Source organism: Martes martes, assembly GCF_963455335.1.
Source record: "Martes martes genome assembly, chromosome: 11".
NCBI lineage: Eukaryota > Metazoa > Chordata > Mammalia > Carnivora > Mustelidae > Martes > Martes martes.
This window is the reverse complement of record NC_137899.1, coordinates 49,066,383-49,093,983: the sequence shown is the minus strand read 5'-3', so window position 1 is coordinate 49,093,983 and position 27,601 is coordinate 49,066,383. Positions and strand designations below refer to the sequence as shown.

General features: G+C 37.2%; 1 protein-coding gene across 1 annotated transcript in view; it reads left to right on the top strand.

Annotated features, from left to right (window-relative positions):
• Positions 1-2,868: 2,868 nt before the first annotated feature.
• LOC308352454 (diacylglycerol kinase beta) overlaps positions 2,869-27,601 on the top strand; it is a gene marked incomplete at both ends in the record, with an annotated part of 141,171 nt that continues 116,438 nt past the window's right edge. Inside the window, 3 exons of the mRNA XM_080818721.1 lie at positions 2,869-2,883; positions 3,546-3,699; positions 20,413-20,553. Coding sequence (XP_080674847.1) covers positions 2,869-2,883; positions 3,546-3,699; positions 20,413-20,553 — 310 coding nt within the window. The remainder of the gene's footprint in view (positions 2,884-3,545; positions 3,700-20,412; positions 20,554-27,601) is intronic.

Below are 27,601 nucleotides of genomic sequence, written 5' to 3'. Positions count from 1 at the left end.
ATTTTGATAATAGACTTTTATTTTTTTAAGTAAAATGGCTGTTTATAAATGTTCATGTTTTAAAAGCAGGGTTTAGTCAATGTTGCCTGATATAAAACAATAATTGCAAAATGTCTAAAACACCAAAACTGCAGACTTGATTGAGGAAGATGTAGTGAATTTTCTGGTTTTCTGGACTAATAAAGAGGAAAGCAAATTAAGATAATAAAAAATCCATTAAACCTCAAACCAGGACTTCCTTTTATTATTTTATTATTTCATTTATTTTACATGCTGTGTGCCCAAGGGCATGTTAAGTGCTTCATATTGATTTATTATTACATTTAGATGACAATCTTGAATGGTTGATCTTATATATCACTTTATATGGAAAAAATTGAGGCTTAGAGCTGTGAGAGAATAAAACTAAACTGCCTTTGGCTTACTGAGCAAGGAAGGGGTGCAGCATTTAATTTTAGAAAGTTTTCCTACAACTGAAACAGAAGGACTAAGGAGTAATGCATTCCTTATTAACAGGGATGCTGTACATTTTTTTTTCTTTTTGATTGTGTATTTTTCTGGCTTTCATCATTAAATTATAGGCTCTAGTTTCAAAGAGGTTCCATTTAGGTTATGTAAGGCTCTATAAAGAGCACACACTTGGGATGTGGCAGATTTTTTCTTTAAAAGAGCAGATAAATTCCTTGCCCCAAATCGCTCAGGTGGCAGTGGAGATATTGGAATATGTTATGAAAATACTTTCTTCTCAAGTCCTTAATTTTCTTTTGTTTGTTGGTTGGTTGTTACTGTTTTCTTTTCTTACCATGTTAAACTCTTGTCTTGAAATAGTTCTGTTGTAAAATACAATCATACGCTAACAGAAGATCCAGAGAATAACTGTGAACAATTCTAGTCCTTTGTTCATACCTTGTTACCAGCTTTCTAAAACAAATAATAATAGTAACCAAAAAGGATGAACCAAGTAATGACTTGTTAAATGCATATAAAAACATTTGAGGTAATATGGTTTTGAGACTTATTCTTCAAAAATTGTTTGAAATTTCCAACAGACCAAGAAGCAGATGTTATTCTTACTTGTAGATGGAGAAATTAAGGCACAGAGAGATTAATAAATTGCCCACCCTGACACAGTTTGAAAGTTTTGGATCTGAGAGTAGATCCAGGTAGTCCGACTTCAAAACCATGTTCCTGTCATCTGTTGTGTTGGCAAACACAATGCTGACCACGGAAGGTTTCACGCTAAGAAGCAAGAAGGAATATAAATAACCATGCTTCTAACCACAATGTGTATGAATATGTTTGTTACAGAAAGTTACCATATTTTTGTAATAAAATTAACTCCTGGTGTCCCATGAGGCTTCACGCATTTGAGGACTGTCTACCAAAGTTGGTAACTAATCCAGCTCAGCATGGATTACTTCTCTCGAGACAGGCATTGCCTAAGGAACCTTATTAGTAAGAGTAGGTGTCTCTGCTCAAGAAAATGCATTTGGATACAGTGGTCTGACTGTTGGCCTTATCTGAGTCTTTTGAAACCTCAGTTTCATTCGTGGTAGCAAATTGGTTTTCGGAAGTACTTCTGCTACCTGAGGCTATTCTTATGTTTTTATATTATTCATGGTTTTTAGTTATGTTGTTCATTCCACTAGTAGAATTCATAATGTTTTGTGGTGGTGGTTATTTCTTATATATGGAAGAAAATGAAGCCTTTTTACTGACATCAGTGTAAATGTCCGAAGTGTCTTTCGTGAATAAGCAAAGCAAGATTAAACGAGCTAAAAATGTGAGAATAAGGGGTAGACAGAGTTTTGCAACCATTAATAAACGAAGTGAAGTTTTTTGTTTTGTTTGTTTTTGGTTGTTGGTTTTATTTTGGTTTTGGTTTGGTTTTTTTATTGGCTTGAGAGTCTATTAGGTTCAGAAGCATACAGAGTACATATTCTTCTTCTTCTTCTTCTTCTTTTTTTTTTAAGATTTCTACTATTTATTTGACACAGAGAGAGAGAGAGAGAGAGAGAGAGCACAAGCAGGGGGAGTGGCAGAGGGAGGACTCAACCCCAGGACCTTGGGATCATGACCTGAGCCAAAGGCAGATGCTTAACAACTGAGCCACCCAAGCGCCCCATAGTCTATATTCTTAATTAGCCTGTGATCTAATCTACAAAAATGTACTTTCTCTAGTGATATCCTTGTATGTCACATTCCATTTTAGGTTTACTCAAAACAATGTTATAATAAAATTGGTCATTCTGTACCTTCTTACCCCAATATAATTGCATGGAACAAATAAATACTTTTTCTATCCAAAATAGCAGTTTAAAGAATTAATTTTATTCTCATCTGCCAGAAGTTTGATCAAAATTAAGAACGTCAGTCTGCCAAATTTCGTTTTTGCTCTATTTTTAGTCTCATCTCAGTTATACTGAACCGGGTAGGGAAAAAAAAAGTGCCCTTCAAGGGCTTCCCATGAGGCCGATTGACCTTGCACTTTTTTATCTGGACGGGTGTGGCTTTATTCCAGCTTCTTCTCTGTAGGTCTCCTTGTCCTTTCAAATGGCCTACTGGATGGGACCCAACACATTGCCGCTGGCCTCTTCCATGTGGTCTACATTGATTTCCCAGGAAGCCTTTATGCGTCATTGTCCCTACGGTCATGAGGGTGTTGGCCAAGCCCAGTACAGTACAGTACCATTTACTTGCCTTTGTCCCAAAGCACCTATACCCTTGTCCTCAGTTTTCCTGGCAAGAGTCAGATCCTGGTCCACTGTCCTCTGCTCAGAGAAGGCAAGCTCTCCAGGTGGCTCCAATGAAATCCTCTCCTTAACTGGAGGATAGGATTGGTTCCCATCACTGTTTCCCTGAGTGGACATGGGGACTCTCAATGTAGGGATGGCTCTCTCCAAATAAATGTCTGGTTTTATGCTTGTTTTTGTAGACCTGCAGTGAGTATGCGTGGGCAAAGATCTTAAAATAGGTTTCTTTGAAAGTTTGCATGGGAAGTTTTAGAATTTCACTTTGGAATTTCGTATCAGTTGATGTTGGTGTTATGGTAAAACTTTTACATTAACCCCTTTCTCCAGTTATTGAGAACACGATTCACCATTAGACACAAGGAAAGGAGAAACGAGAAGTTCTTCTATTTCAGAGTATTCATGCTGTGTTCATGACTCTGTCACATTAGTTGCCCGATTGAGTTATAATAGTAACACAGTGGGATTGGGAATATTACTCCCAATTTACAGAAGAGGAAACTGAGTTTCAAAGAGTAGATTTTTTTAAGGTGATACAGACAGTGTAGAGATAGAAACGTCTGACTGGAAAGTTTCTGCCTTTCTTGTTGCCCTGCCACAGGTGAGGTGTATGTAAGTGTCTGTACATGCAAGCTCCACCGTTAGCCTATGACTGTGTATTTCTCAGTTACCGTCCTTTTTTGGACTTGGATATAGAAATGTTTGAAGTCATTTCTACTACTGTTGATTCTGAACTTAGAATGTAATCTTAACATTGGCAGAGTCTTATAATATATATTTAATTTTTTTCCCCAGACAATAGATTTTGAAGGTTTTAAGCTTTTTATGAAGACATTCCTGGAAGCAGAGCTTCCCGATGATTTCACAGCACACCTTTTCATGTCATTTAGCAACAAATGTCCTCATTCTAGTCCAATGGGAAAAAGTAAGCCTGCTCTCCTTTCAGGAGGTAAGTCTAATTATGTACTTTAAAAAATGTATATGTAGAGAAATACCAGAGAAAGTTCTTCTGACTAAAAATAAATGACCCCAGGAAGTAATTAGGGTCCACACACATGCGAAGAAACAGCATTGAATAAGGTAATTCTGTAATTACAAAAGAAAAAAAATGTATATGTAGTAAAATCCTCAAAAGGAAATTCAGTTTCAAGTTTTCTACAAGAGAAGAGATGATTTGCTTAAGAAATATCTTTCTTTCAGGATTTATACTTTCATACTAAGATTGTGCAAAATATTTAAAGTGTCTCCAATATAGTAGTAGCTAAACATTAGAGAAAATACACTTTATCATTATCCATCACTTGTCATTCAAAGTCTTAGAAGTCTATGTTTAGGTAATAATTTTAAGAGAAACTTCCATCAAATATGGAAAAGTGCTCTTTGAAATGACTAGTTAAATATAGATAACTTTATACATGAAAATGCAGTCACAAAGCAGTTATGTGTAGGAAACATAATATTTATATCACTTCTGTAAATTTCTAACATACTTTCAAAGAAAAGGCTTTTCTTTTTGGTAAGATTTTATTTATTTATTTGTGAGAGAGGGAGAGAGAGAGAAATCATGAGAGGGGAGAGGGTCAGAGGGAAAAGCAGACTCCTTGCTGAGAAGGGAGCCCGATGCAGAACTCGATCCCAGGACCCCAGGATCATGACCCAAGCTGAAGGCAGTCGCTTAACCAACTGAGTCACCTAGGCACCCTGATAGAAGAGTTTTGATTTTTCTCTTAGACACTTATTTTTTTTTTAATTTAATATCACCGTGGAGATGATTGGTTCTGTCATTATGTGTAGCTTTTCAGAGACATCTAATGAATTAATACTTGTTGCTAATTGTGTCCAGCTCCATCCAGTCAGGAGAATAAAAATCTCACTGTATTACCCTAGCAAATGTAAAATAGGTGGCTGGTTAAACAGTGTCGGAGGGTTGAAAAACCAAAGACAATTACTGAGGTAATTGTCAATGCAGAGGTAGAATCGCAGGAAGCAGGTGCCACTCCTAGGTTGAAATAATCAAAACTCAGAAGTTTGGAGGAAGGACTTCTTCGAACTGGGATGCTGGGTTCTGTGGGGAAGGGGTCACCCAACAGGTCTCACTCTGGGACCTCTGTGGAGGGGATACTTCTGGGTTTGGGAGCTCAGGAGCTCCAGAGGGGCTTGTTGCCTGGCAGTTAGACCTCTTAGGAGCATCACAATGGTCTGTGCAGGATTGTGTAGCCAGGCTCCCTGTGTCTTTCTCAATGTGGAAATAAGCTGGAGACAAGAGCCCGTTGCTCCTGGAAACGTGTACTGGAGAGATCTAACAGGAAGTGAAGACAGACTCGCAGGAAGCAGCCGCTTCTCCTTCCTTCTGTGTCATGTCTCTCTAGTGCCCCCTCTTACTGCAGTAGGAATCCAGCACATAATGGAGAAAGGTGGTCTACAGCAGTGTTTCTCATACTTTTTGTGATCTCAGGATTTTGGGGGGTTCCTAAAATTATTTAGGACCCCAAAGAGCTTGGGTGTTAACTATTATATCCATCCAAGATCAAACACTGTAAAAATAACAATCATCAACCTATTATGTTAACAGAAATAACATTTTTCTGAAAAATAACTTTAAAAACTAAAAACACTCACGGGAGGAGTGACATTGTTTGATATCGTTGAAAATCTCTTTGACCTCTGGCTTCCCATCTGCTTCTGTGTTTCTGTTGCTGTATCGTATGTTATGCAGCCTCTTGAAAAGTCTACTGCACACACACGAGAGAATGAGAAGAAAAAAGCAAACGGTACCTCAGAATTATCAATAATAATCATTTTCATCTTACAGATTCTCTGAAAGGGGCCTGGGGATTTCAGGGGAGACACTTGTCTGGAGACTTCCAGCCCTAGCTCCCGAAGTAGAATATCAAAGTGTGGATAACGGAATAGAAATTGTTTAATAATTGACACTAATAAATTAAAAAATTAAAACATCCAATTAAGAAATAAGTAGTTGAACCATAAACAAGGCTTAGGCAATTTGATGAGGAGTCCATACTCCTAAGCTTTATGTTGTGTGGCTTCCCTTTCTGTTAATGAAATAATGTATCTTTCCTAGAGCAATCACATGTTGGTGCAAGCTTTTTTAGTGTACACCTTCCACAGGATATATCTTGATCCTTTCAAAAAATGTAACTGAATACGTTCATCATAATCTTTAACTACCCTTAAATATTTTTAGTTCCTTAAATAATTCCCCTATATCATGCACTGAAAGGACTCACCTCACTTGTTTTTCTCTGAGTGAGTCTTATTCAGCCTGTTCTTACGGTGTGCTCTTGGAGCTTACCAGTGTTCTGGGCTGAGCATTTTAAAATGGGATAGTTCCTTACTTTGATCTAGAAATTAAAACTCCCTTGTTCTCCATTTCATGCTATAAATGGGTTGCACATACCGTAGACTGAATAAAATAACAAAATTGTCTCTTCTTTCATTTTCTATGAAGCAATAGTTTCTTGCATATGGAGAAAGAAGAGGGGGCAGTTTTTGAGATGTTGTTTGAGTAATTGCGTCAGACTTGGAGGGAAGAGAGGAGAGATTCTAATTAATTAGTTAGGTTTGTAAAAAATTAAAATCTCAAACCCTCTTGTCTTCAAATAGCATGTAGTAAGTATTACATATAAGATGCCAAATTTACAAGGAGTAGAAATCAAATCAGGTTCCAAAATGGAAAAAAAAAAAAAATTAAAGGGTAACAGCTTGTACTTCATTTGGGACAGCCATATATTCTGCACAGATCTACTTGAAAGGAATTGCAAGATGGGCTGTGTAGCTCTCATGCAGCAAAAAATAAACTGGAATTCCTTTTCAAAACTTGGTCTCCACATTGTAAAGCATAAGTGCATGGTGTCCTTTGTAGGACTGTTTTCAACCCCATATTCTTTCAAACTTACCTTTGATAGTAAAAGTTAAATGGTTTTTTGTGTTTAGAACCCTGCTTTGCCATGATCAAAGTTATCTACACAAAATGTAGTTGGGCTGAAAAATCACAAATAAATTTTGAATAGAAATGAGCTATAATCTGTTTTGTCATCCCCCCGCCCCCACCACTGAGAGTTTACTACATTTCATTACTACAGTACCAACAGGGATATGATAGTCATTCTTGACTCTGTATATCAACTGAAAAATGGTTTCTCAATAAAAAACAAAACTAAATTCGGAAAAATGTTATTGTTATTAGTTGAACAATATTCAAGTATTAGAGATACGGTAAATGTAAAACATTTAGTTTTTAATAGAATAAAATTTTTAAATAGTTATAAAGAGGCATCAAAGGTGTGTGTGTGTGTGTGTGTGTGTAGTTGGTTTTTGTCGGAACTTGCAGTAGCTACTGATACATCTGGTAGTTTGTGTAGTGAATGATTTTTTGGGGGAATATCTTGTTGCAGTGTAAGTGCCTCTTATCACCTACTTAAAATGTAAGATGATTCTTTCTGCCATTCCCAAGTTGGATTTTTAATTTTTGAAGATATCCTTAGTACTCTATCTTTCCGGCTTTCTCATAACCTCTTCTACTTCATTGTGAATGTCAGGTCCCTAATGCCTCACATGTTTGCCTGCCCAGTGACTAATTTCTGATTTTAACTTCATCCCCAGAATCTATCACCTGAACTAGTCTCTTTGCAGAATGGATCAATCATTTGAAACCTTTGTTTTTTGGCAAGTGGCTCGAATACCCTTGACAATGAATCAATATTATGATTTCATATTTCAGGCCCTGCAACTTAAACACTGAAAGTAACCAAAGAGAAATTTCATAAATATGCAGATTGTTACCTCTACGAATTCTTAACATCCAATATTAACATGGCCTTAACACCTCTTCAGTTTTTTAAAAAATCCACCATAAAAACTATTTATTCTTGAGACTGCCTCCTAGATCAATTAGGCTAAAATTTTCAAACTTCCTTTAGTTTATTCAGATCTTTCTCCTCATTCTCAATAGGCTAATTTTTTTTCATATCATACAAAAAATAGGCACTAACATAAAATGCCTCAATTATTCCCCATGCAACTCAGAACTGTTTCTTCAGCTCACAGAGAATATGTATTAACTATATTCCAGATGGAACTCTTCATTGGCTGTCCCATAAGGAATCGAACTAAATGTGTTTGAAAGTCAAATAATTATATTCTGCCCACACCTGCTTCTTTCTGTCTTGTCTCTTGGTGAATGGAACCCAAGTATCTATCACTTTTCCGATCCTAAAATCTTGGACTCTTCCAACCCTGTACTGCTTCATGCCTCATGTTTAGTTAATCACAAAATGCTCTCTATTGCTCATTATAACTCCTGAAACATTCTGCCAGTGTCAGTATGATCCATCATTGCTTGTGTTATAGACGATCCATTAGCATGGCTCCCAGCTGGGCCCGACTTCCCATCTCCACCATGTGCTTTGTCACACCAAAGCCTGATTAGATTACTCTTGGGTTTCCAAGTCTCAGGCCTTCACTATCACCTTGTGCACAGTTTTTGAAAATTTTTAATTTTTCATGGAAACTTAAGTCCTTGATGTTTAAAACAGATTAAAAAAGAGTTGCTTTGGTGAAGGAAAGGGGTGCAGGAGAGATGTACATACAGGAAGTCCTAGTCACTGGCCTTCCCACAACTTTAGAGACTCCCTTCCCCTGCCCCCCCACCCCCAACCAAGGTGGCTTTAATGCCACTCCAAAGCCTGGGCATTGCAGTGAAGAAAATGATAAAATCTGAGTTTCTTAGCAGTGAGCACAATGCCATGTAGCTTGTGGATCTGCCTACAGTCCCAATTCTCTGTCTCTTGCCTGTTGCAGTCCAGACCCTACCGAAGTGTTTGCTGTGACTTAAGTCTGCTGTGGTCCCTTATCTCACAGCCAAACCCAACTCCTTCAAGTCTCAGCGAATGTGTCACTCTAATTGCATAGCACATGCTGGGAGGGGACACTTGCAGTGGTCCCTGGGAGGCAAGGCTGGCACCATGTGAAAGGTACACCTTTTGCCTCTTGCCGAAGAGCTGTTGCGTCCTTCTCCCCAGCTCCCACCTAGACCAACTCTGCGCAGCAGCCCTGGGAGTGAACCACCTTCAGCTAAGTGATCGCTCATATTGTATGGGGTAGCCTTTAATGGTAGGTAGTAGTAACTTTTATTTTCTCCAAGTATATAGTCATTAAAATAGAATGGAATTGATTTGTTAACTGGTTCAGACACTTACACTGTATATCTCTGTTTGGCTCCACACTGTCTAAATGTTGACTATGTAACAATAAATGTTCGTTATTAGCTATAGGTTAGGGCAAGTGTTTTGTTGTTGTTGTTGTTGTTATTAATAGTTTTATAGGGCAGAAAAAGAGGATTTCCTAGCACCCTTTAGATCAGATCATATAGTGACTTGGCCAGCTGTGACATTTAATTATTTATCTTATTAATTCATTAATTCATGCATTCCACCATTCTTCTTCTTCCTCTTCTTGTTTTTCCCCTCCCCCTATCCTTCTTCCTTCTCCTATCCCTCCTCCTCCTCCTCTTCCTTTTAAGAGGCATAGGGGAGGAGCAGAGAGAGGGGGAGAGAGAGGCATGGGGTTCCATCTCAGAACCCTGGGATCATGACCTGAGCCAAAATCAAGAGTCAGACATTTAGCATGAGCCACCCTGGTGCCCCTCCATCATCCTTTTTTTACAAAATACCTCATGTATTTTGCAATTGCACCAGAAAGCTGAGGCTCCTTTAGAGCCATGTGGAAAGATAGTCAGTTAAGTGATCAGTTATATTGCAATAAAATAAAAGTTGTCATCTATTTATCAATATCCTCTGACTGAGATTTTAATCATAAGTTGAAATTACTTTAAGTTGAAGTAGGGACAGGTACTTGTAGGAGAGGATTTTCAAGAAGAGAGTTTCAAGAAGAGAAAGCATGTACATTTCTACCCCAACTTAAAAGAAAATGCCCCATGAAAGGATAATGTGTGAACTGTAAGAAACTCAATATTATTTCATTCATAAATATTTATTTATTTTATATTTTATTTTTTTATTATTCTTATTATTTTTAGATTTTTAAATAAATTTTAAATCCATCATGGTTTCCATACAGTGTTTTATTAGTTTCAGGTATGTAATATGTAATATATGTAAAAAATACAGTTCAATGTGATTGAACTCTTCCGTATATGACTCAGTGCTCATCACTGCAAGCATACTCCTTAATCGCCATCACCTATTTCACCCCTCCCTCCATCCTTCTTGCCTCTGGTAACCACCAGTTCATTCTCTAGAGTTAAGGGTTTGTCTCTTGGTTTGTCTCTCTCTCTTTTCCCTTTGCTCATTTATTTTGTTTCTTAAATCCTACACATGAGTGAAATCATGTGGTATTTGTCTTTCTCTGACTGACTTATTTTGCTTAGCGTAATACTGTCTAGATCCATCTATGTTGTTGCATTTGGCAAGATTTCATTCTTTCTTGTGGCTGAGTAATATTTTATCATTCACAAGTATTTATTGATCACTTACAATGTGTCCACCCACACACACTGTTTGTATTTCAGTGAGCAGAATGTAACTACTTCCTTTCCTCTGTAGTCAGTTACATTTTACTAAATAAGTAAAAATGTACATAGTATGTCAGACGGTAAGGTAAGGAGCTGTTAGAACACACTGGTTAGATAGAAAGTAGAAGTCAAAACTGAGGATGACAGGGAGCCCTGAATTTCTCATGAATGACTAAAACTGGGATATGAGTCACAAGGAAATCATTTTTAAAAAGATTTTATTTATTTTTATTTATTGGAAAGAGAGAGAACATAAGTGGTGGGGAAAGGGCAGAGGGAACGGGATAAGCAGACTCCCCGCAGAGCAAGGAGCCCAATACGGGGCACCTGGGACATCCCAGAACCCTGAGATCATGATCTGAGCTGAAGGCAGATGCTTAACTGACTGAGCCAAGCAGCGACCCCGAAGATAATTTTTCATGGCCCCAGATTAGATGGTGGTTGTGACTTTGGAAGTATCAGCATGGCTGGAGGGAGGGTTGGAGGAGTGGTCCTGGCGGAGTCAGGGTCCTATGGCCTTAGGAGTTAGAAGAAGGTAGACTTACTGCGTACAGAGAGATCTGGGTCTATGCGTTGAATCCTGGGGGTGGGACAGATGAAGGACTGGAAGAGAGCGGCTGGAGAAGAGGTCAAGGAGGGAGCCAAGGCCCAATGGTGACTGGAGAGCTGTTACACAGTTTTAAACCAGTGGGGTGGAAGCTGTTATGATGGAGCGTGAGGCTTGAAGGTACAGGATGAGTCAAGATATTTAAGATTGAGAATAATAACAGCCACCTCTCAAAGAGTTAAAGTACTTTATTTTTGGTCCCTCTCATTGCCCATCCAATATGGCAATGGTTAATTGATTTATGCTATTAAGCCACAATATCATTAATGAATGTAATTCTTTTTTTTTTTTTTTTTTTTTTTTTTTTAAAGATTTTATTTATTTATTTGTCAGAGAGAGAGAGAGAGTGAGCACAGGCAGACAGAGAGGCAGAGGGAGAAGCAGGCTCCCTGTGGAGCAAGGAGCCCGATGTGGGACTCGATCCCAGGACGCTGGGATCATGACCTGAGCCGAAGGCAGCGGCTTAACCAACTGAGCCACCCAGGCGTCCCTGAATGTAATTCTTTTTATGTTTTCAGTACAGCCAGAGAATCATACCACAGATAATATTTTTAGTCAGAAAAGGAGAAAGAATTTCTTTTTGTCTGTAAGGAAATTAATCAAATTAAGGACAGAAAATTATACAATGAAAATGAGGTATTTGAACCTTTGGGAAAATATTGTTTTGCCAAATGACCTTACTGGATGTTCTTGCCAAAAGACACACTTCATTAATTGTGCTGAGAAGAAATTATTACTCTTATCAGGACTGTCTTGAGGATATTAAAAATATGTGTGTGTGTGTGTGTGTGTGTGTGTGTGTGTGTCTGTGTCTGTGCATGCATATTTTCACCATAGGTAACTTTATAGGTCTTTTGTGTCTAATAAACTATAAAGTTTCCACAGTGCAAAAAAAGGGCAGACAAGGTCCCAAAAAACACAAACTGAACAGGATTCAAGGCTTGTGTGACTATGAGATAGGAAGCTTTTTGGCGCATAGTAGGCATTTAAAATACATTTATGCATTTGTTAATGTTGATGGACTTACATACCTACATACAACTGCTCTAAAAATAAAGATAACTCCTATCTGTTGACCAGTTAGCATTTATTTACATCAAGCATTACATTTCTTATGTTTTTATGGTACCAAATTCACTCTTCTAATTATTATTAGCAGTAGTAGTAATCTACAAATTGTTTTACTCCAATAAATATTTTATCCTGAAACTCTGAAAACTCTTCACTGAAACCACAGAAGAATCTATACTTCAAGGCCCTATTCATAGTAAAATTACTGTCAGTAAGGAAAAGTGTCCGCAGACCTCCCCTTTAATTATTAAATGGGTTTGAATAATTGGACTTGATTATATAGGTTTCTTTATTCTTCTATCTGAATATTCTAAGTAAAATGTTTGTCTTCAAATTGACCATCTTTACCATTAGATTTATTCATCCAGTATAAAAGGATTTTTGAATTTTCAGTTATATGCTAATGATTGTATATTAAGTAATAGTATTAAGATTTTTGTGCTATCATGTTCATGAATACTATTTATAGTTTTTATTCTAATAAAGGTAAATATGTTATTTAGTAATTTTTAGAGTCCAAAATCAGTCATAAATTTTTTTCTTTTTTCTTTTCTTCCTTTTAATTATTTTTAGATGGGGGAGGGGCAGAGGCAGAGGCACAGGGAGAGAGAATTTCAAGCAGGCTCCATGGCCAGTGCAGAGCCCGATGCAGGATTCAGTCTCATGACCCTGAGATCATAACCTGAGGCAAAATCAAGAGTCAGACACTTAACTGACTGAGCCACCCAGGTGCCCCCAAATCAGTCATAACTCTATTTAACTCATGCTATGCTCTAAAATACCTAGTAATAGCTAGAAAAAAATGCAATGGTATTGACTTTTGGCTTGGATCCATTAGAATGAAAGCCCTATAAAAATGAGATTTTTTTAGGGGCACCTGGGTGGCTCAGTGGGTTAAGCCTCTGCCTTCAGCTCAGGTCATGGTCCTGGGGTCCTGGGATTGAGCACCACATCAGGCTCTCTGCTCAGTGGGGAGCCTGCTTCCCCCTCTCTCTCTGCCTGCCTCTCTGCCTACTTGTGATCTCTCTCTCTCTGTCAAATAAATAAAAATAAATAAAATCTTAAAATGAGATTTTTAAAATCTACTCTGTTCAGTGCTTTATGCTAGAACTTGGTTTTACATGACTAATAAAGGTTCTTAATATCTATTTAGGTTTTTTTAAAATAAAGGCATGATAGTTATATACCTATTGGAAAATGCAGATAAGCAAAAAGAAAAAGTATCCACAATCCATTTCTGTATAAAATATGCTGGTAAAGATTTGGTAAATATGAATATATGCATGTTTATATTTACACGTGCAAATGTGTGTGTGTGTGTGTGTGTGTGTGCACGCATCTCACAAATGTGTTTTATTATAAATGGCCCAAGGAGAGGTCTGAATGGAAGATGAACATTTATAGCTCTCAGCTATGACTAGGATTTCTAATTTCATTCCAAAGGTTTATGAAATAATCAATGTACATACTCTTAAGAGTCTTAAAAACCAGACTCCAAAGACAAAACGTCATTTATCGAGAGGCAGGAGACAAAGTCCTTTGATTTAGTTTTCTCTCTAGCCCCAGAGAATTATACTTCACATAAAATCTCAATTCAAACTCCCTTTTGAATTGTGATTACCCTACTTATCTTTGACTCTTTTCTGGCAAATGTAAAATGGAGATAATAAGTGTTCCTGCACTGGGTGCTGGGGGATGCAAAAAAAAATAATGTATTGGGTACATTATAAGTGTTCAGTGCATTTCACCTATTACCATTTTTCATTAAACAAATTATTTTCCAGCATTTTAATTTGCAAACATAGGGAAAGATCAAATTCAATATAGTCCCCTCCCTCCAATGTCATTCATTCTGAAAGAGTACAGTAAAAATTATGGAGTATTACTGGGATTTCTTCTGTTTTTTGTTTTTTATTTTTTAATTTTGTTTTATTTTTCTGGTTTGTTTTGATTTTTGTTTTTTTGTTTTATTAAGATAGAACTGACATACTTACTGTGTAAGTTTAAAGGGAACAGCACACTGGTTTGACTTACATATATTGTGAAATGATTGCCACAATAAGTTTAGGTACTATCCATAATCTTATACAGGTATAATAAAAAACAAAAGCAAAAACAAAAACATGTTTTCCCTTACAATGAGACCTCTTAGGAGTTCTCTTAACAACTCTCTTAACAACTAGCATTTACAGTTACATCATATAGTAGTATTAACTATAGTCATTGTGTTGTAGCTTAAACTTAACTTATTTTATAAACAAGTTTGTGCCTTTTGACTGTATTCCTGCAATTCCCCTCCCTCCACCTCATTCCCATGACTTGTACTTTTTAAAATTTATTTTTTTAATATTTATTTATTTCAGAGAGAGAGAGAGAGAGAGAGAAAGAGACTGAGACTGAGCACAAGAGAGAGAAGGAGCAGGGGGAGGGGCAGGAAGAGGGAGAAGGAGTCTCCCTGCTCAGATTCAATCCCAGGATGCTGGGATCATGACTTGAGCCAAAGGCAGACGCTTAACTGACTGAACCAGCCAGGTGCCCATACTTTTCTTTCCTTCTTTTTTTTTTTAACTTAAGTATAGCTGACACACAACATTAGATTCGTTTCAGGTATACAACAAAGAGATTCAACAAGTTTAAAGGTTATGCGGTCTATGGCTTACCCACATATGTAGCTACCGTGTGTGACCATACAATGCTATTACAATACCACTGACTATCTTCCCTCTGTTGTACGTTTTGCTCCTGTGACTTATTCATTCCATAACTGAAAGCCTGTATCTCCCACTCCTCTTCGCCTCTTTTGCCACCATCGTCCCAGTCTCCTTCCTTTGGGTAACCGTAAGTTTCTTCTATTATGGGTCTGCTTCTGCTTTTTTGTTTGTTTTATTTCTCAGATTACAAATATGAGTGAAATCACGTGGTATTTGTCTTTCTCTGACTGACTGATTTCACTTAGCATAATACCCTTTAGGTCCATCCATGTTGTTACAAATGACAAGATCTCAACCTTTTCTCATGATTGCATAATACTCCATTATATGTAAAAGATGAATTATATTCATCTATGGGGGGACACTTGGGGGTCCTTCCATGTCTTGGCTCTTGTAAATCATGTTGCAGTACCCATAAAGATGCATGTATCTTTTCAAGTTAGTGTTTTCATTTTCTCTGGGTAAATACCCATTGGTGCTATTGGGATTTCTTTTTAATGTGACAAAAATAAAAGTTATTATAATGTTTTCTACATGTGGTAGTTTTATTATCATACTTAGGGATACTCAAGAAACAGAGTAATTCAACCAACTTTCACTCTTCTTCCTATAGAAAGTATGTCTCCAGCACTAATATGGTAGCCATTAGCCTGATGTAGCTATTTAATTTAAATTTAAATTAGTTAGCAAGTAAATAAGATAAAAATTCAGTTCCTCAGTCCTACCAGCCATATTTCATGTGCTTAACAGCCACATATGGTTAATACTCCCATATTGAATAGTACATATATGGTATATTTCTGTCATTGCAGATTATTTTACTAGACATAATTGATGTAGACAGATCTTGATTTTACTGCTTTAAAAGTCCCTAAAGTTTTGAATTAGATATCCCGTCCTCAACTCTTGACTCCCCAGATTGCAACATGATGATCAGAGGTTCAGTTTACTCTCTGATTTTCCACCCTCTTGTCTCTTAAAATAGAATTGTAAGGTCAAATCAGACCACTGTGTTTAAGCATTGTTGGCACACAGCCAGGGATGTTATTAGTTCCTACTTCACAGACGTCCTCAGCTTCTACAACATCACCCCCAAAGACCTGTGCTTCAAGTCCTGTTCCTTATTATTGTTTGTTTGAGGTTTTTGCCAAATGTCCAGACAGATGAAATGCAGAGAACGTTCATACAGAAAATTTGCTGACCCCAGTCTCCTGTCAGGGAAGGTATCTCACTGCCTGTCCTCACTTTATGTATATTTTACATTCCTTGTTGATTTGTAACACAGTCTATCTCATTTTGCTGTCAGTTTGTACAAGCATAAAAGCCATTATAATACTATCCTAAGGCGAGCATAGTTGGAAGGTTAACTCTGAAAATCAAGAAACATCTGACAATACCAAACAATTGTTTTTAATCTTGGTTGTCTGTGCTACTCATTGTGACTGTTAATATGGATATTGGAAATCCGACTATACTATGACAGATTGTTTCTAAGCCTCATAAATTCCTGAAAATTGAACGAGTATTGAAAAATGGAAAAGCCAAATTGCCAGTGTTTTTTTTTTTTTTGCCTTACAAATTTAGAAATGTAATTCATGTTATTAGTTTTGAATTTTCCATTTTGAAAGATAAAGGGAAACAATGGATATAACAATACCCTTTTCATTATCTGTGCTACATGTATTTGGCAATAAAACAAACTGGAACAGAGGCAATAAGTGAACATGAACCCAAAATATATCTGCTAATAATTCCACCTTGAAGCTAGAATTTAAAGTATCTATTAAAACAAAACATTTTAGGTGTTTGTTTCAAGAAATAGAGTGTGTAGGTTGAAGTACAATGAAAGTCATGTGCTTGAAGAATGCGGTAGTAGTAGGCAGTGCTCACTTTGACCAGTGCTAACTATTTTGGTAGTTAGAACTTTGAAGAATGTTTATATGTAAGAAGGTGTACAAACACACACACACTAAAATCATCATAAAACTGAAAATGGTTTTCAAAGTACAATAATTATTCCTAATGAAACTTAATGCAGTCTAATTACAATGCTTATTTTTTCACTGTATTTTGTGCTTTCTTGTTCATTACAGTATACATGTGTCGATAGATATTGGTGTGTGGACCTAAGTGGTGTCTGTGTGTGTGTACACTCACTTCACTTTTGTGAGGAAATATTCAAAGAAACATAACCTTGGGCACGTCAGTGAGCTTGCAAATTGGGTGTCAATTAATCACATTTTTTTAAAGCTAAATATTGGCCACTTGAGGCCAAAGTTTTACCCTGCTTTATGTTCAATTCCAACTCTAAAGAGTTTCACCAAAGGTGGGATGAATTAAAACGGCCTTCCTTAATGGAACATAGAATTTTTTTTTAAATTTTATTTATTTATTTGACAGACAGAGATCACAATTAGGCAGAGAGGCAGGCGCACAGAGAGAGAGAGAGAGAGGAGAAAGCAGCCTCCCTGTCAAGCAGAGAGCCCAATGCGGGGCTAGACCCAGGACCCTGGGACCATGACCTGAGCTAAGGGCAGAGGCTTTAACCTACTGAGCCACCCAGGCGCCCCTGGAACATAGAATTTTGAGCCTCTTCATTAGAGGCCACTGCTGCTAAAGAAGAATGCAGGTTTCCATTTACCATCTCCTTGAAAAGCTGTAGTCAGGAAATGGGGCTTCCAACTTCTCGTTTGCCACTGTGCTGTTTCTTGTGTTCCGAATAAAGCTTAGTACAGTCTGCTTGAGAGAAAAGGAACTTTTTTAGGGCAATAAGGAAAGAAGTAGTGGAAAAGACCTCCAGCCTGATTTAAGGCAAGGGGAAAATGTATATTAATGGTAGAACAGGGTGGAAAAAGTCTCTATGAAGAGAGATTGAGGTCCCAGGGTCTGCTTTCAAAAAATGATATGAAAATATGGAGAAACATTTTCACCACAGAAGTGAAAATGAGCTAATCTTGTGGATGAGGGTAGGAGCCGGAACAAACCTATGAAATTTTCCCTCAGTTCGGCACCTCAAGATTTAGTCAAGTCCTGTTCTATGAAGTTTTTGTTATGAAGTAGCTGAGAAAAAGGTCTTTGACACACCCTAAAAGTCATTGCAAAAGTGTATATTTTATCACTCACAAAGGAGCCGAAACAAAAACTTTGGATTTGAGGAAGAATTGGTTAGTTTTTCAATGTGTGTTGCCATAGAAGCCCATAATTTAAAAAAAAAAAAAAAAAACTAAATTTTTTTAAGTATAAAACTGTTACATGACTATGATACAGCTTTCAGTTTACAACATGTCATGAACAGAAAATGAAAAATGTTTACTCATTTTGCCAAAAATCATTTTAGTATAGTAATATGCTTTTTCAGAAAGGCGGGGCTAAATATAAACTATATTTGTATGCTTCTGTTTAATATGTGTATTACTTACAGGAAAGGCAAACAGAAAATTATGTGGTCTTTACATGCTCCAAATTGTTTATATTCGCTATTATGAAAGCTGATAAAGAAATACCATGCATTTTAGCTTCATACAAACAAATGATCATGAGGTGTTCTAAATCAGTGAAAATATATAATGGGGTTGGCATTCTTTCAAATGGATGTCATAACATGTTCTTTTCCCCTTTTCTTGTTTTGTTCTGAGGTTTTGTGTAAGAGTCAAATCAAGCTGATTAAATCATTTCAGTACCAGAAGAGGGAGGGAAGCAGAGAAGAGAGGATGAGCTCATCGGGCAGGGTGGGTTAGGTCATAGTTTATCCGATCATAACTCAAGGGCTGTGTTTTCCAAGTTTGGAAGTTATGGTCATGTCAAAGGTCAGCGCCAAAATGTCTTTTATCATAAGTTGGAACTGCTTGCTCCTGCAGCTGGCCAAACTTCAGTTTTTTTACTTTAGTTAGATAGAATTAGTCAGGATGTATATATTTTTTGAAAATTCATGATTGCTTTCAATTCTCTGCCTTCTTTTATTTTTAGAAATAACTATGTTAGTTTGTATTAGACATGCAGTAACACTTTTGTTAAAAATCAATTTATGATTATATCTCCTTTTTAATAGCTATAGACAGAAGTAGAATTATTTGAAATAAGTACGACTTGGGTAAAAACAAAAAACTGAAAGATGTGAAGCAGTGTTCTTCAAAATGTGAACTGTTGATGGGTGGTGAATTCAATTTAGAAGGTCTTTGACAGAATTTTAAGAATGAAATAGAAGAAAGGAGAACATGTTAACACAGAAAAGAAAGCTTGGAGCAGTTATGAAACCTACTAATGCTGAGAGGCAGAAAGGGGAGGGCAAGAGAGGGAAGGAGAATAAAATGCTGGATTCACATGGAAATTGTTTTTCTTACTCTTGGCCTTGAACAAAAAGTCTGTCATCCTTTAGTGTAGAATAAAGAGGGTGGTTTTGCCAGCTGTGGAACTCAAAGCCTGTAAAATGGGAATATTGTGATCTACCTCACGGAGTTAACGTGGGAATTAAGTGAGACGATCCATGTTAAAGCCATGTTAAAGCCAGCATGGTTCCTGCCACATATTTGACACCCGATAAATGTACCTTTTATTATTAGTAACGCTGTGAATGAGGAAAGTAATTTCATAATCCATTAAATGATATGCTGGCAATCTTGAGACGGCTGGAGGAGATGCCAGCTGTTCCGTCAAAAGTTACTCAACCAAGGAAATACACAAGAGTACGAGATGTGGTGAGGTAGAGGCATTCTTTGCACTGATAGGCTTGCGGAACTGTGTTTGGTTGGGATTATTCCCCTCCATTCTAGTAACTCCTGGTTGATTAGGAGTCTAGTAGCCATTCAGCCCGTTAGCCATTTCACCCAAACATCTCTTGAATATAACCTTAAAGAATAACCTTAAAGAATAATTGGGGTTTGCCTTTAGGTCTTGTGAGGCACACATGATCTGGTTTCACAGGCATCTGTGTTAGATGGAATTAAGCATTTGTTGTAGAAGAGTTTCAGCTCAATCATTATCAGCTAGACAATCTGCAGTCTTCATCTCTTGCAGACATTCGAGTCCTCTACCCTTGTCTTAGAATAAGCACAGTGAATGGGTTCAGAAATAAAGTTATAAACCATATTAAAACTAAAGTATGGTCATATGTCCTGACCTCTCTAATTAAATGTCTGTCATGTTTAAATGGATTATTGTTTATGTTTCCTTTCTTACTCATAGGCGGATTTCTTGATGGGAAAAAGGATGTTTTATTCATGGTGCCCACAAATATTTGAAATAAATACCTGTTTTTCTGAATGAATGATTCCTGATTGTCAACATATAAATCATACTATGACAGACTCAAGTCTCTTCTTCAGTGTTTCTTTAAAGGCCAATCTTAATATGTTTTTACCTGATTTATCATTGTCACTCCCTAAAGCAGAGAAAGGTGGAAGAGAAAAGTGGTTTTTCCTGTGTTTAAATCTATCTACCAGCTCACCCTGGCCAAGAGGATTCTGACCCCAACATGCTTGCTCTTATAGGCAGATGGCGCAGTCTCCATGTTCCTGAATACCAAAAAACCTGAATCATTTATAGTAATCATAGAATATATCTGGCTCTGCTATCCTAGAGTTCCAGGGAATTTGGCTATTTTTTTTTACCTAAAAAATATAGTTCTCTACATGGTCTATGTGTTATCTATTTTCTTAAGTGTCTTTTTCTTTGAAAGCACTGTATGGATATTTTTAAGAATATAAAGGCAATTTTTTTTTCCAGGTCTGAGAATGAATAAAGGTGCCATCACCCCTCCCCGTACTTCTCCTGCGAATACGTGTTCCCCAGAAGTAATCCATCTGAAGGACATTGTCTGTTATCTGTCTCTCCTTGAACGAGGAAGACCCGAGGATAAACTCGAGTGTATGTGTTTCTTTGTTTAGTTTACTTATCACGGCAGGGGTTAGGGAAGGGACTATCTAGATAGTAATGAATTTAAAACTGGATCTACTATGGTTGTCTAAATTTTCATTAGATGAAGTAACTTTGGTTAATAAATAAAAGTTCCTTCAATTGGGAGTCAAACAAAGGATTTTACTAATCTGTCAATTTCAGGTTTACATCAAGTTCCATTTATTACAGAGTATTTCTTGAGCGTACTGGTCTGTCAAATGGCTTTCTTGACTGTCCCTTAGTTTGGTAACATGATGATATTGAAAAGTGTCATTTGAGTTGTTTTGGAAAAAACCTGTATTTCTAGTATGTGAGGAGATCTTGCCCTTAGTCAACAATGGGGTTCACCGTACACAGACAACGTGAGTATTGGCCATCTTCCTTGAAAACTTCAGCACTGATGCTTTCTTTCCCAGGGATAAATGATTTCTCACATGTCAAGCTTGCAAGTTTCATGTATAGGAGTTGACTATGGATATTATAAATAAACAATAGCTATGTTGCTTTTTTCTACAATAGAGCAGATATTTCCAATAGAGAATTTCTATCTAGTTGAAAGGAAATGAATGGCTGTCTTTAATTAAACTATAGTGTCTGAGCTCCCTCTGGTGGCAAACTGTACTCTTTGCAATGCAGGAAGATATTTTTCAAATATTTACTCTAAGCCAGCATTTAATAATCTAGTCTGTCTCCAAAGCCCCAGCTAAATGCAGAACTGGTAGCTTATTCAGGAGTCTGATTAACTTGATTATATTGGATGGTATTAAAATGAATTAAAAATTCTTGCTACTGAAATGATAGTGAAGATATAAATCCTAAGTTTGATATTTTCAAGTAGATCTAGAACACTGTGATGTCTCAGAATTATGATTTGAAAGCATGTTTAGTTAATCTAATAGTAGCACGTTGATAATATTCTCTTACTAATAACGAATTTACCATAGTGTGACTATTTAAGTCACACCTGTGTAAGTTATGAATAAACTGTATTAACATCATTTTTTAAATACATATTTATTATTCCTGAATGTTGAATATTTGCATTTCAAGATTTATTTGTATTCCTAAGGACATACAGAAATCTCTCTCATTCCAAAATAAATATTAATGTTCAGGGAATTTCTACTGAAGCGACAGCCAAGGAGAAAGTTTGCTCAGGTGTTATCAGGTCCATGTTTGGGATGATTTTCAACATACAAAGGCACAGACCTTTTTCCAGGTCTGGAATGGAATGAAGGCACTGTCACTCCTGTTCAACATGTTCTTTGTGTCATACTTTAATTATTTTTGTGTCGACTGGAAGCATTTTAATTTTAAGGTAGAATTCCTAAGAGGCATACTTTTAAGTTTTCAGTGCGAGTTTATGAATCATCAGTCTTTGTCCACAACTGTAGGCAGAATGGTAACCCACACGTCACTTAAAAAGACTTAATCAGATCAAACCTGACATGCCACTGACCTTCCCTCATGGTTTTCAACCTCCTTTCCTCTGTGCTGTCTTTGAATTTTCCAGCTCTTTTTTTTTTTTTTAACATTTTATTTATTTATTTGACACACAGAGAGAGACAGACAGACAGGCAGCAAGAGCAGGGACACAAGCAGGGGGAGTGCGAGAGGGGGAAGCAGGCTTCCTGCTGAGCAGGGAGCTCGATGCAGGGCTTGATCCCAGGACTCTGGGATCATGACCTGAGCCAAAGGCAGATGCTTAACTTCTGAGCCACCCAGGCACCCTTTCCAGCTCTTTTCCAAACCTACATCAGATCCAGGCATGTCTGCCATTTTCCTTAACTGTTGCTTTAGACTCTTGTCATGGGTAGATTTGTTGGGCCCTGACACTGTCACTGTGGTTTTCACCAGACTCTTCAAAGTAGATGAATGCCAGCTTCAGAACGCATGAATGTGTGCCTCTGACCCTGCTCCGCTCTAGTTCTCATCTCTATTATCCTCCGATGTGGAGGAACTTAACCTGGTCCTTGATTATCGGGAGCTTATTTTGGTCTGTTTCTTAAATGCCGGTGCCTGGCCCTTCCCTACATCGGTTAATTCAGAATCCATTCCTTTCACTCCTCTCCGTGGACTAGACATTGTTCCTCTTCTGCCATCAAACACTTCATGTATTCTTCCGTAGTTACAGATTTTTAAATTTTTTAAACTTGAAATTTATTTTCAGTAATACTTGAAAGAAATCGAATGTGTGTGGTTAATTTAATATAAACTTATTTCCAAAATAAGTTTGGAACTTATTAAACATAATATAAACTACAGGAGAGAAAAAAATGGAAAAAGCAGTTAAAATTAACACAGAAGTAAATAGGAGTGAATGCCCAATACAATTAACTTTGCGTGGTGACTGCTGAATTTGGATCTGAATTTCTAGGAGGCTGAACAGAAAGGAATACATGCACACTGGCTTAGGCCAGAATTTCTTACATTTTATCACACTTAACATCACCTGCAGAGCTTATGAACACGCAGTTTATTCTGGGCCCCAAATGCAGGGTAGGCAATTCAGCAGGCCTGGAGGGGGGCCTCAGAATGTTCATGTATAACAGGTGTCCAGGGGATGCTGATGTTGCTGTTCCGGGGACCACATTTTGAGGAGCCCTGGTTTATGTGGTTCCTCTGGTCCATGAAAACACACACATGCAGTTTCTCTGAAAGGAGGATTGTTTCTCGGAATTGTTGAATGGCAAGAATTTTTGGTAGGTTCTCTGGGTTATTAGATAAAATAATGGCATTGTTGTAAATGTTTATAAAAGGAATACTTTTCCCCCCAATATGATGTTTTATAAATCTATTTGTCACTTGCTGTCACCTCTCATCTTCCCATCTGCCAGGCATTTACCCAATGTTTAGAATAAAGATCGTTTTTTTCATTGAAAGGAAACAAACAGGAGCTCTTGAACTTTCCGCCGATTGTATACCATATCTTCTCTTTACTTTACTTGCTCCAATCGTATTTTCTCGCTGAGAACTTTGCTCATACCGAGGCCCGATCAGGTAGATGGTGTTTATTCACCTGCTGCCATGGACCCTTGCGGAGTATGTGTGCATGTGCGTGCGTGTCCATGGGGGTTTCTGTGTGTATGTGTTGAGGTCGTGGGGGATTCCATTCTCCTCTCTCCTTGTGGGTATCAGATACCAACCACCCAGATGCATGGGTGAGAACACTGTGCCAAGGCTGATCTGTCCTCTCCACCCCAAGCCTGCTACAGGACTTTGTGGAGATCCTTTCAGTATCTTCCTCTTTTAGTTTCCTTGCCTTTCTCCAATTCTGTGACCTCAACCCCATTTTATTTCAGTCACCCACTTCTGCAGCAATACCCCATGCCTTATAAATTCCAAGGGCTGTTCTTACTCTAGAATTTTAAGCTTTCGTTTTTTACTTTGACCACAGACTATGGTCATTTAACTTCCCCCTTCCTACTTTCAAATATAGCAAAGCACAGTATTTAAGAGCCTAGATTCTTGGTTTCACTAACGGAATGTGGCCTAGCTTTGACACTTATGAGTGACTAGGACATATTAAAAACAACAACAACGACGACAAAACTCTTCAGGCCTCAGTTTCTCCAACTGTAAAATTGGAATCATAGTAATATTTATCTCATACGTTTGTTATGAAAATTAGATGACCCAATATCTGCTCACGTAAATTCCTTCACATTTACTAGTTCACATAAATGTTTGTTCTGTGAAATACAAGTTGAGTAATCTCGTCTCTTAACCATTTCCCTTCCTCCTCAATTTGCCTGTTGCCTTTCGTTCAATGGACCCCCATCCCTTCAACTATAGACTGACCCCATAATCCATGATGCCAGTCATTCTTTGACACTTAGTTTCAGGCACCCAATTTCTCTGCTTGTATATTGAGGTGGCAGCGAGTAAGTAAAATAGAAAGATCATTCTACGGGTTATAATTCCACTCAAAACCTGAGCTGGCCTAGCATGCCTTTAGTGTTTTGCTAGTCGTCAACTTCTTCAGATAAAAGTTAATCCAGATGCTTCATTGTTCCAACACCTACCTATTTAATCATCATCTCGCTCATTAGGTGTGAATTCTTGTAACTTCCTTTCATGTTACCTAGAACCTGTCAACTCCTAGACATTTTCTTTCCTCTTCTTCTTATGACTCAGGGTGAATGTGTCCCTTTGACAGTTCCCTGTTGAATAATACATAAACTGAAGCCCTTACTTAGCAACTATAAACTGATTGGACTCTACAGTTTGATCCCCACCCACTCTGTCAATCTTGCATTTACCTTTGACCTGCACACACATGCACGAACAGTGTCCCCGTCACATGGATCTACGTTTCAATCATCAGACACAAACCCAGAACCTTTCTGTCTTTGCACCTTTGCTTCTAACGTGCATTTGCTGGGAGGGGTCTTTCTCAGTGTATGTCAGGTCTGGTGCAGGCACGCTTGAGGTCCAGCTCATGCCATGATTCCTCTTGCCACCTCCTAATTGAATACATTTTACTCCTTCTCGTACCCTTGTGCTGTGTCTAACTTCCCACTCTATCAGCTACCACGTGTGTGTGTATTTTAAGATGCTAAGTAAAGGATACTTAAATGGAATTGCATTGAAGTCAGTGGATGCTTGAGAAGAGAAAAATAATGTGAATTATTGAAAGGATGGAATAATACTAAATTCAGTTTTACTGTGACTCTTAAAACATATTTTATTTATTTATTTACTTTTTGAGAGAAGGAGAGAGAAAGAGAGAAAACGAGTTGGGGAGGTGCTGAGGGAGAGGGAGAAGCCAACTCTCTGCTGAGCAGGAAGTCAGACTCCGGGCTGGGTCTCTGGATCCTGGCATCATGACCTGAGCTGAAGGCAGACGCTTAACCAACTGAGCCACCCAGGCGCCCCTGTACTGTGACTTTAAGATATGTACACCAGTTTGGATTGGTGTTTATGAATTGTTCATGACTTAACTAAAATAACTTTTGTTAGCTTGCATTTGATGAAAATGACTGAAGAGAAATCGGTTGGAAAATAACCAGAAAATAGATAACTGACCCACAGATAATGAAGATTAACCTGTACGTTAAAGTCACTGGTGTATATAGTATTAATCGTAGAACCATTGGATTTAACATTGAAGAGATCCTAAGTATCAGGTAGTCAACTTCCCTATAGTGTCAATGAAAGACACTGTAGAAGCCCAAAGAGACTGATTATTAATTATAGCACTAGTTTATCTGGCTGTGACTAATACCCATGATTTCTGCCTTACTGTTAAAGTGCTCTTTTTATTTTGAAACGTTTCCTTTCCTTATCTTTATTGTCGTTTCTCCAAAGGAAAAAAGGAGAAAATATTGCTTCATTGCATTAGATGTCACAAACTCCCAAGAAGCTAATTTTTTTTCACCTCTGCCCCAAAATCTGATTAAGTGAGTCTTAAAATATATAAAACAGTAAAAAATTGTGAATTAAAAGATTCCAGCTTATATGCCTTTAAAAAATAAATTTTCTAATGCTTAATAACAAATTCCATATTAGTATTTTTATTATGAATAATATGGTATGCCAAGTATAAAAAACTGGAGTGTATTTAGTAGAATGTTCAAGGAGAAAACAGATTAAAAACTTGCAAATCTTTTGGAAGGGAAAAAATTCTAGATATAAAGAATGAACCTTATATTGCATAATATGCCTTTGCCCTGATCTTTTAACCAAATTCATGTGTGGGAGCATAATTGTTTCTATATAAAGGGAAATTACATGAACATAAAAATAGAAAAAAAGTGGGTTAAACTAGCTTGTAACTTTGAAAAAGGTAGTCACATTTGGAAGCTATCATGTTGACAGAGTAATTTTAATATTGGGCTTAAAATATTTTTGCACCTAAAAATCTATATCCTTATTATGTTAGTTTTAAGAACTATTTGTTCGATGTTTCACTTGACCTTGGGGCTTAACTTTACTTTTAAATTCTAAGAAATAATCTTATAATAATATATGAAGCTAGGATAATTAATTAATTAATATTATCAGTATCATTCAAATGTAGTTTTAAAAGGGAAAGATTACCATAGGCTTACCAAGACATTTTTTTCCCATGGTGCTAATATCTGCCTTTTTTTTTTTTTATCTCATTAGTTCTCTGTATCTACATAACCAATCAATTTCTAAATCCTCCACTGTAAATTCTGGTTTGGAATTCTGTGCCCTTCATTTTTTCTTTAATCTTTTCATTGTTAGTTACTTTCTTCTTTACTTGCTCTGTCTTCCTAGAACCATTATTTTTGGATACAGATACTCCCAAGACAGAAATTTAAATTACTTTTTCTTTCTTTTCTTACTTTTCTCCTATGTTTTTGTTTGTTTGTTTGTTTGTTTGTTTTTAATATCTGAGATCTTCTCCATCTGTGATAAGTGTTTGTTTTACTCCTTTATCATGCTTTTAACTTCACAGAGGGTTCATTTTGTTCTCAGCCTGATTCTTATATGCTCCTCTTGTGTGGATTGCAAATTTCCTCTTACAAGGTTTTCTTCTGCCTCCCTGCTTTATTGTTTTTGTTGTTGTTATTGTTGTTTTCACCCCAAATTACTTGTTTTGAAAGGACTCCTTGGTGTGATGGGCAGGTGGGTGTGGGGGTGAGGTTTAAGTGTGACTCACTGAGTTAAGGAAGAGGACTTATCCTTTCAACATTCACTACTGAGACTTTCACATAAATACCTTGTTTGGGGGATAGTACCCCTACCATCCTGAGCTCAGCATTTCCTTGGTTTGAGGGCTATAGAGCCCCAACATCTAGTCTTCCGCTGGGGTAGGGAGCTGGCATACCGTCAGGTAGAGTGTGAAAGGTGGCGTTTTAGGGTCTAACTTCTTTCTGTGAAGATTGTCACTTCATTTTCCATCTCATCACCTTTTTTGTGCAAATCTTTGCTTCTTCACTACCAGCTTACATTTATACTTCTTTGGTTTCTAAGTCAGTCAGCCTGTGTTTCCCAGCTGCTTAAATTTGCTGGTTCTTTTTTCCTCTCAGATTTTCTTTTTTTTTTT